Here is a 9,802-nt window from a genome sequence, read left to right as displayed (position 1 = left end):
AGGATATTGATTCTGACAAAAAGTTCATTGTTAATGGACAGAGAATCAAGCATTATCTTGAAAGCAATTTTGAGCAAGAATGCTCAAAACTGAGACTTGAGTGATTCTCAGTAAAGGTCCAGCTAAAGACAGTAAAGAAGCGCTTACTGGGAGGCAACCCAGTCATTAGCAGGTTATATGTTTTGTTCTTACAAAGGCAAGTATCAAAAATGAAGGAATTCACAGAGTTACAGAAGGATTCAGTGCAAGAAGCAGAGAAAAAGAGCTTACTGGCGAAAAAACACCAGTAAGGGGTATTTTGGGCGTTAAACGCCAGAATGGGCACCATTCTGGGCGTTTAACGCCAGTAAAGGTGCCATTTTGGGCGTTAAACGCCAGAATGAGCACCATTCTGGGCGTTTAACGCCAGGTGTGCAGCATCCTGGGCGTTTAGCAAAACACCCAGTGATAAAGGGAATTCTGGCGTTTAACGCCAGCCAGGGCACCTGGCTGGGCGTTAAACGCCCACAATGGGCAACAAACGGGCGTTAAACGCCAGAATGGATGCCATTCTGGGCGTTTAACGCCAGAAAGGTGGGGGACCAAGATTTTGTTTTCCAATCAAATTTTTTTTCAAACTTTCCTTTTCTTACCCATACTTTTCTACATAAACCCATCTCAACCTTTCATCATTCACTTTCAAATCCTCAAAAATCAAAATCATTCTTCAAATCTCTCTCAAATCAATCCCAAATCCTATTCAAAAACTCACCCTTCTCTCAAATTCTCTCCATATCTTCTCAAATCTCCTTTTAATTTCTTTCATCTCCTTCCCCCCCTTATAAAAACACGTTCGGCCTCACCATTCCCCCACACCATTCGAATTTGCTCTTCTCCTCTCTCTCCTCCTTCCTTTCTTTTGCTTGAGGACAAGCAAACCTCTAAGTTTGGTGTGCTTTTCCGTGATCACTAAAGCCAAGATTCATCAAGATCATGGCTCCTAAGGGAAAACAAACCAATTTAAGAGGAAAGAAAGAGAATAATCCAAAGAATCTTTGGAATCAAGAGAAGTTCTTAACCAAAGAACATGAAGACCATTATCACAAATAATGGGTCTGAGGTCAGTGATCCCGGAAGTAAAATTTGATCTGAAAGAAGATGAATATCCGGGATCCAAGAGCAAATTCGAAACAGAGGATGGGAAGTTCTAACCAATCCTGAGATAAAGGTTGGAAGGAATATGGTTCAGGAATTCTACTCAAATCTGTGGCTAACAGATAAGCAGAGAATGACTGGAACTGCTTACCATACTTACAGAACCATGGTCAGAGGGAAAGTTATGTACTTCCATCTGGACAAAATAAGAGAAATCTTCAAATTGCCTCAACTGCAAGATGATCCTGAATCCTTTAATAGGAGAATGGTGAGAGCAGATAAAGGGTTGGATCAAGTTCTAGAGGACATATGCCTCCCTGGAACTAAGTGGATAACCAATTCAAAGGGTGTCCCAAACCAACTCAAGAGGGGAGACCTCAAACCAATTGCAAGAGGTTGGCTAGACTTTATTGGGCGTTCCATACTGCCCACTAGCAACCGTTCTGAGGTCACTATCAAGAGAGCAGTGATGATTCATTACATTATGCTTGGAAAAGAAGTGGAGGTTCATCATGTGATTGCTTGTGAGATCTACACAATTGCAAATAAGAATTCCACTGAAGCCAAATTGGCTTACCCAAGCTTGATCTCCTTGCTCTGTAAAGAGGCTGAGGTAAAGATGGGAATAGATGAATTCATACCCATTGAACATCCAATCACCAAGAAGTCAATGGAAGGACAAATGCAAGACAACTCTATCAAAAGGAGGGCGCAGGAGTTCCTCCCTGAATTTCCTAAAATTGGCTACTGGGCCAGCCTAGAAGCATCTATCACCAAGTTGCAAGAGACTATGGAGCAACTTAAGGAAGAACAGCAGAATCAGAACTGCATGCTCTGCAAATTGCTGAAGGAACAAGAGAAGTAGGGGCGTGAACTCCAAGAGCTGAAACGCCAAAAGTTCTCCCCTCAATTTGAGGGAGCATCCACTTCTCAAAATCAAGGTTGTTGAGTCCTAACTCTGTGAAAACCTCTATCATTAGGAGCCTATTTAAATTTTTGTTTGTTTTCTATTTTTGAGTCTTTTTCTTAATTCATAATTAATAAAATTTAAAGTTTATGCCTTAAAGATATGAATGTCCTATGAATCCATCACCTCTCTTAAATGAAAAATGCTTTAATCACAAAAGAACAAGAAGTACAGGATTTCGAATTTATCCTTGAAACTAGTTGAATTAGTTTGATGTGGTGACAATACTTTTTGTTTTCTGAATAAATGCTTGAACAGTGCATATGTCTTTTGAATTTGTTGTTTTGAGAATGTTGAAATTGTTGGCTCTTGAAAGAATGAGGAAAAAGAGAACTGTTATTGAGGATCTAAAAAAATCATCAGATTGATTCTTGAAGCAAGAAAAAGCAGTGGATACAAAAAAAAAATTCGAAAAAAAAAGAAAGAAAAAGAAAGAAATAAAGTTGTGATCCAAGGCAAAAAGAGTGTGCTTAAGAACCCTGGACACCTCTAATTGGGGACTCTAGCAAAGCTGGGTCACAATCTGAAAAGGTTCACCCAATTATGTGTCTGTGGCATGTATGTATCCGGTGGTAATACTGGAAGACAGAGTGCTTTGGGCCACAGCCAAGACTCATACACTAGCTATGTTCAAGAATCATTATACTCAACTAGGAGAATCAATAACACTATCTGAGTTCTGAGTTCCTATTGATGCCAATCATTCTGAACTTCAAAGAAGAAAGTGAGATGCCAAAACTGTTCGGAAGCAAAAAGCTACTAGTCCCGCTCATCTAGTTGGAGCTAAGTTTCCTTGATATTTTGGAGTCTATAGTATATTCTCTTCTTTTTATTCTACTTTGATTTTCAGTTGCTTGGGGACAAGCAACAAATTAAGTTTGGTATTGTGATGAGCGAATAATTTATACACTTTTTGGCATTATTTTTAGTATGTTTTTAGTATGATTTAGTTAGTTTTTAGTATATTTTTATTAGTTTTTAATTAAAATTCACCTTTCTGGACTTTACTATGATTTTGTGTGTTTTTCTGTGATTTCAGGTATTTTCTGGCTAAAATTGAGGGTCCTGAGCAAAAATCTGATTCAGAGACTGAAAAGGACTGCAGATGCTGTTGGATTCTGACCTCCCTGCACTCGAAGTGGATTTTCTGGAGCTACAGAAGCCCAATTGGCGCGCTCTCAATGGCATTGGAAAGTAGACATCCTGGGCTTTCCAGCAATGTATAATAGTCCATACTTTGCTCGAGATTTGATGGCCCAAACCGGCGTTGCAAATCAACCTCAGAATTTCCAGCGTTTAACGCTGGAACTGGCATAAAAATTGGAGTTAAACGCCCAAACTGGCATGAAAGCTGGCGTTTAACTCCAGAAAAGGTCTCTACACATAAAAGCTTCAATGCTCAGCCCAAGCACACACTAAGTGGACCCAGAAGTGGATTTTTACGTCATTTACTCATTTCTGTATACCCTAGGTTACTAGTTCACTATTAATAGGATATTTTGACATTGTATCTGTACCTCATGACACTTTACACGTTTCTTTGTGTACCTTCCACGGCATGAGTCTCTAAACCCCATGGTTGGGGGTGAGGAGCTCTGCTGTGTCTTGATGGATTAATGCAATTACTACTGTTTCTTATTCAATCATGCTTGCTTCCGTTCTAAGATATCACTTGTTCTTAACCCGTATGAATGTGATGACCCGTGACACTCATCATATTCTCAACTATGAACGCGTTCCTGACAACCACCTCCGTTCTACTTTAGATTGAGTAGATATCTCTTGGATTCCTTAATCAGAATCTTCGTGGTATAAGCTAGAACTGATGGCGGCATTCAAGAGAATCCGGAAGGTCTAAACCTTGTCTGTGGTATTCTGAGTAGGATTCAATGATTGAATGACTGTGACGAGCTTCAAACTCCTGAAGGCGGGGCGTTAGTGACAGACGCAAAAGAATCACTGGATTCTATTCCGGCCTGATTGAGAACTGACAGATGGATAGCCGTGCCGTGACAGGGTGCGTTGAACATTTCCACTGAGAGGATGGGAGGTAGCCACTGACAACGGTGAAACCCTTGCATACAGCTTGCCATGGAAGGAGCCTTGCGTGCTTGAAGAAGAAGACAGTAGGAAAGCAGAGGTTCAGAAGACAGAGCATCTCCAAAACCTCAACCTGTTCCCCATTACTGCAAAACAAGTACTTATTTCATGTTCTTTTACTTTTCACAATCAACCCTGATAATTATTGATATCCTGACTAAGATTTACAAGATAACCATAGCTTGCTTCAAGCCGACAATCTCCGTGGGATCGACCCTTACTCACGTAAGGTATTACTTGGACGACCCAGTGCACTTGCTGGTTAGTTGTGCGGAATTGCAAAAGTGTGATTGCAATTTCGTGCACCAGTAAGCCCCGTAAATATACCCATGGAAGCTAACCTCAAGCTTCCAACTGTAGAGGGTGAGCCAGTACCAGACCTGTCTACCTATCGCAAACTTGTTGGGAGGTTAATGTACCTCACTATATCCAGACCGGACATCACTTTCGCTATTGTAAAGCTTGCACAATACATGTTTGAGCCAAGAATGCCACATTTAAATGCTATTCATCACGTCTTACGCTATTTGAAAGCATCTCCTAGGCAAGGGATTTTTTTTCTCAGGAAATTCGAAGTTCAACATCTCACTATATGTTGACGCTGATTGGGGTAGCTGCCTTGACACTCGCAGATCCACTACGGGTTATTGCATCTTTTTGGGAGATTCCCTTGTGTCTTAGAAAATAAAGAAGCAAGATGTGATTTCTCGAATCTCTATAGAGGCTGAGTATCGGACGTTGGCAAATGCATCATGTGAGATTATCTCCATCATTGCACTCCTTAAATTCATGAATATTGAAGCCAACTCTTCCATGTTATTTTGTGACAATATTTCTGCCATCCAAATGGCCACAAATCCAGCACTGCATGAGCGCTTTAAGCATGTAGAAATTGACTGTCACTTCATCAGAAAAAAAGTTGCAGCAAAAACTGTCAAACTCATACATATACCAAGCAAACATTAGCTGGCTGATGTGTTCATCAAGGCTTTTCCAGTATCTCAGTTCCATTTCCTCATGTCCAAATTAAAAACATACAACTTGTATGCTCCAATTTGAGGGGAACTATTAGGCATTATATATCAGTGACAAATTAACTAAGTTAAATTAGTCAATTAACTAAACCACACCATATATATATATATATATATACTTTAAAATTGACATCTTTTAGAAGTTAGAATCATTTTTCATATTACCTTGTGTTTATCTAATAATTTTTGTTGGATATAAATAATACTTCTTCTTTTTTAAAATAAGTATTTTTTTATTTTTAAATTCATTTAAAAAATAATGCATCTAAATCAAGAAAGTTATCGAAATACATTTATTTTCTTATAACTTTAATTTAAAAGGTTAAAAAAGATTTATTATAAAAAAAGAATAATAAATTAATAATACTGTAGATAATACTTTTGATTGGGTCCATGTTTGAGGATAGGATTAGTTAAAAATGGATTTTTTTAATTTTTTTAAAAAATTAAAAGAGTAAACTGTGATTTTTTATTATTAATTTTATAAATAAGATAAAAAATAAATATAAAAAAAAGAATAATAAAAAATTAAAAATTACACTTTACACTTTCAATTTTTTTTAACAATGAAAAAGATCCATTGTCCGGGCTAACTACTGTATATACAAGAATGTTTCTTACAAATTGTTTGTAGAATATGTGTAATTGTCTATGTTTGCTCATCAAGTTATGCTAAGCAATCAACGTGTGGGGTTTAGTGTTAATTATTAAGCTATCGTTGACCTTGAAATTCAAGTGTTGCGTTCGTTTATTGCATTAATATTTTACACATTTAAATTATTGTATACCACTCTCTCTATTTAATTTCAATTAAAATATTTATTATTTTAAAATTTTCATCAATAAAAATAAATTCATATATATAGTTACCCTCCTTTTTTGTGGATAACATAGGTTACCCATTAGAGATATTTAATTTATATATGGACAGATACAAAGTAACAAAAGCAATGTAAGTTGAAGGACTGCAAATTATAGATCATAGTATATGATTAGACGCATTTATTTATTTAACAGAATAATAATACAATAACCAAATATTAAAAAAAATTATATACAAATTGGTCACCAAATCCTTTTATTTAGTGGCGCTTATGTTAATCTCTGCCATTATATTACTATCTATGCATTTTTATTACAATAAATTATTTTTAGTGATAATAATACAGTAATTTTTTTATTTAATTTATATTTTTATTATTACTAAAATAAAATAAATAATTGTTTAAAATAATTTTTTTATAGTATGTGATATAGTAATTAGAATACAAAATATATATTAAAAATAAATTTAATAAGACGTATATATAAAACGAATTTATTTTATGGATAGAATTAAAAGAAAAATGAATTGATAATAAGAGCAATGTTAAAGGGCCAGCAATTTTTGTGATGGTTAGCCATCAACTAGCCATCAATGATGATTTGATGGTCTGAGATTGGTGTGAGATTTCATCCAATGGCTCACTTTTTTCTGCTGGTTACATGTTAGCCAAAATTCAATAAAACTGCTGGCCCCTAGACTTTTCCTTGATAATAATAAAGGAGGGAGTGATGAAGAGAAAGAAGAATCGAAAAGGAAATAAAAATATTAGAGAGAGAAAGTCAACGAAGCAAGTAGCTAGTAGTATGAGTATTCACGCTGTTTGCTTGGAATTTCTCGTCTCCTTCTTCGTAGAACCCAACAATGTCACTCTCACGCTATATATATAACATATTAACCCTTCTTGGATCAGAACGTGTTCATTACATCACTCAAAAATCACAACAATGGGAAACTGTTTCCGGAAGGCGAGTAATAACAAGATTAATGAGCATCGTCATGCTACTAATTCCAATAATAAACCACCTGCAGGTATTGAATTCTTTCGTTCTTTCTTATTCTTTATATATGTTAGGTTTAAGTCTCTTCTTCTTTGCATCAGAAAGTAGGAAGGAGAAGGAGAAGGTGACGCCGAATCTGAGAATATTTACATTGGATGAGCTGAAAACTGCGACAAGGAATTTCAGACCGGATACTATGTTAGGTGAGGGTGGTTTTGGTCGCGTCTTTAAAGGATGGATTGACCAAAATACCCTCAAGCCTTCCAAAGTCGGAGTTGGAATTCCGGTTGCCGTTAAGAAGTCTAACCCCGACAGCCTCCAAGGCCTCCAAGAATGGCAGGTTCCTTTTATTTCGTTCCTTAGCTTTCGCACACTACAAATAAATTTATAGACTCGGTAAAACATTTTCCTTATTCCATCTAAACAAATATCTATCTTCCTCTTGTTTTTCTCTCAACCAAATTAAAAGGGGTAAATCCATAATTAAATCTATATATACTCTCTGTATTGGTTATTGTGTGAGTTGACACATTCTAATTAAGAAGCATGACATATAGCATATAGTACAAAATTCAATGTTGTGTTAAATTAGTAGCTAGTGACATGTTTTTTTCCCTTTCAAAGGCAAGCAAAGTATCATATTCCATTTTTTATTCTTTTGGATTGAAAGTACTGACTGAAAAAGATATTAACATTTCATTCAGCAATGCATATATATTTACTTTATTAAGTAAAATTGTTATGTACGTATAATGCACCACAAGAAATAAGTATTATGCATGATTTTTATCGAATAACTATAGTATAGCTACTAATCACACAAATTGACAAAACTAATTAAGGGAGTTACTGTTTTAAACTTAATAATTACTTAACTAGCCAGTTTGATTTGACGTTGGTACTCTTTTAATGTTTTTGGTGTAGAGTGAGGTGAAATTCTTGGGGAAGTTTTCTCATCCAAACCTGGTTAAACTAGTTGGATATTGTTGGGAGGAGAATCAATTCTTGCTAGTATACGAATACATGCAAAAGGGCAGCTTGGAAAACCACCTCTTCAGAAGTAAGAAATAATAACTAACGTATTATTGTATAAATACAGAGAACACAGGTTAATTAACTAGGACATATATGTTTGTTTAATTACAAAAAAGGCCCAGAACCGCTTTCATGGGATATAAGGGTGAAGATAGCCATTGGAGCTGCGAGAGGCTTGGATTTCTTACACACGTCAGAGAAATCTGTAATCTATAGAGACTTCAAGTCCTCTAATATTCTTCTTGACGGGGTAAGTATATTTCATATTTGAGCACATTAATTATGGTGTTGTGTGCATGGGTTGCACTTAATTAGTATATGCTTGTATTGTGATTACCTAGGATTACAACGCAAAGTTGTCGGACTTTGGATTGGCAAAGCTTGGCCCAGTTAACGGCAGATCCCATGTAACCACACGTGTCATGGGAACCTACGGTTATGCCGCCCCTGAGTATATGGCAACAGGTATGTACCTTTTTCTTTTCTCTTTTTGCATTTTTTAATTAATAATATTAATTTATTATATGTTATTTTTAAATCGTCTTTATAACAAAAATTTTTAACATTATTTTTTAGATTTAGTTATGAAAAATAAGTAATTAGAACTTTATAACGTATTTGTTACGCATGATATCCTAGATATCTTATTCATTAGAGAATTCTTCAATGATAATGATGTGTAGATGGTAGAATATTATATCCTTATATTAATAATATATTTATATACAAATATATAATAATATGATATTGACATAAATAATTTATTGACAGGTCATTTGTACGTAAAAAGTGATGTATACGGATTTGGCGTAGTCCTACTAGAAATGTTAACAGGCCTAATTGCTTTGGACACAAATAGGCCCTCAGGTCAACAGAATTTAGTAGAGTGGGTTAAGCCCTCTCTTTACGAGAAAAGGAAATTAAAAAATAGAATGGATCCAAATTTGAATGAACAATATCCCAAAAAAGCAGCTTTTGAGATAGCACAGCTTATATTACAATGCTTGGAAGAAGATCCAAAGAACCGACCATCCATGGAACAAGTCTTACAAACATTAGAGAAGGTACAAAGCATAAGATATAAACCCAAAGTGAAGAAAGACAATGGCATAATGCATCATCAACAACGTCATCACTCTCCTCCTTCAAATACTCCTTCCCCTCAAAACTAGTTGTTTCTCCTCCATCAATTCCAATTTGTTGGATACTTGTTTTCAAATTTTCACACTAATTTGTGCAGTATGCTGCTCACTCATATGTATAATTTTCCCAGAACTAATTTTTGGATTATCCAATGGAATAGCAAAACGGGCTAACAACATACTTGACTGGATGCTCTATGCTTTTGGGCCATCCCAGCCCATATTAGAAGTTTAGTTGGATCTACAAGCCCAAGTTCAATTTTGTTATTTTAAGATATCCTAATCCAGCCTTAAGGAAAAAAAAAAAGAAAGATAATCCTGATCTAGCTTAATTGAGCTTCGCAACAAAAGAAAAAGCGTCTAATTGGGCTTAGTTAATGTCTAAAAAAAGTATTAGAGTAACTAATTGGTCAGCGATAAATTCTTAAATAAAGTTTTGATTCGCGACGAATTAATCTTTAACTGATTAGGGAATATTGTAGAAAACAAAAAAAAATATAGAGAATTTGAATCCCACCTTAAATATAGAAAGCATCCCGTAACTAACTGTTTGCTTTTGAGTAAAT

At 35.5% G+C, this 9,802-nt stretch overlaps 1 protein-coding gene across 2 annotated transcripts; it reads left to right on the top strand.

Annotated features, from left to right (window-relative positions):
• Positions 1–6,896: 6,896 nt before the first annotated feature.
• Positions 6,897–9,541, top strand: LOC130945178 (probable serine/threonine-protein kinase PIX13). Of its 2 annotated transcripts, none has more exons than XM_057873880.1 (6): positions 6,897–7,090; positions 7,161–7,399; positions 7,984–8,119; positions 8,211–8,344; positions 8,436–8,559; positions 8,866–9,539. In XM_057873880.1, exons 1-6 carry the CDS (start codon positions 7,006–7,008, stop codon positions 9,264–9,266), a joined length of 1,119 nt encoding a protein of 372 aa, XP_057729863.1. In that variant the 5' UTR covers positions 6,897–7,005; the 3' UTR covers positions 9,267–9,539. The 2 variants fall into 2 exon arrangements, with proteins under 2 accessions (XP_057729863.1, XP_057729862.1); XM_057873879.1 differs by having other exon boundaries at positions 6,987–7,090; positions 7,134–7,399; positions 8,866–9,541.
• The last annotated feature ends 261 nt before the right edge of the window (positions 9,542–9,802 follow it).

Source organism: Arachis stenosperma, chromosome 8 (assembly GCF_014773155.1).
Source record: "Arachis stenosperma cultivar V10309 chromosome 8, arast.V10309.gnm1.PFL2, whole genome shotgun sequence".
Taxonomy (NCBI): Eukaryota; Viridiplantae; Streptophyta; class Magnoliopsida; order Fabales; family Fabaceae; genus Arachis; species Arachis stenosperma.
The sequence above is the reverse complement of the archived record's forward strand: the minus strand, read 5'-3'. Positions and strand labels throughout refer to the sequence as shown.

Coding starts and splice junctions, on each gene's coding strand:
- LOC130945178 (XM_057873879.1), top strand. CDS start 7,006: ATGGGAAACTGTTTCCGGAAGGCGAGTAATAACAAGATTAATGAGCAT. Junction 7,400..7,983: donor AAGGCCTCCAAGAATGGCAG/GTTCCTTTTATT, acceptor TTTTTGGTGTAG/AGTGAGGTGAAATTCTTGGG. Junction 8,560..8,865: donor CCCTGAGTATATGGCAACAG/GTATGTACCTTT, acceptor ATTTATTGACAG/GTCATTTGTACGTAAAAAGT.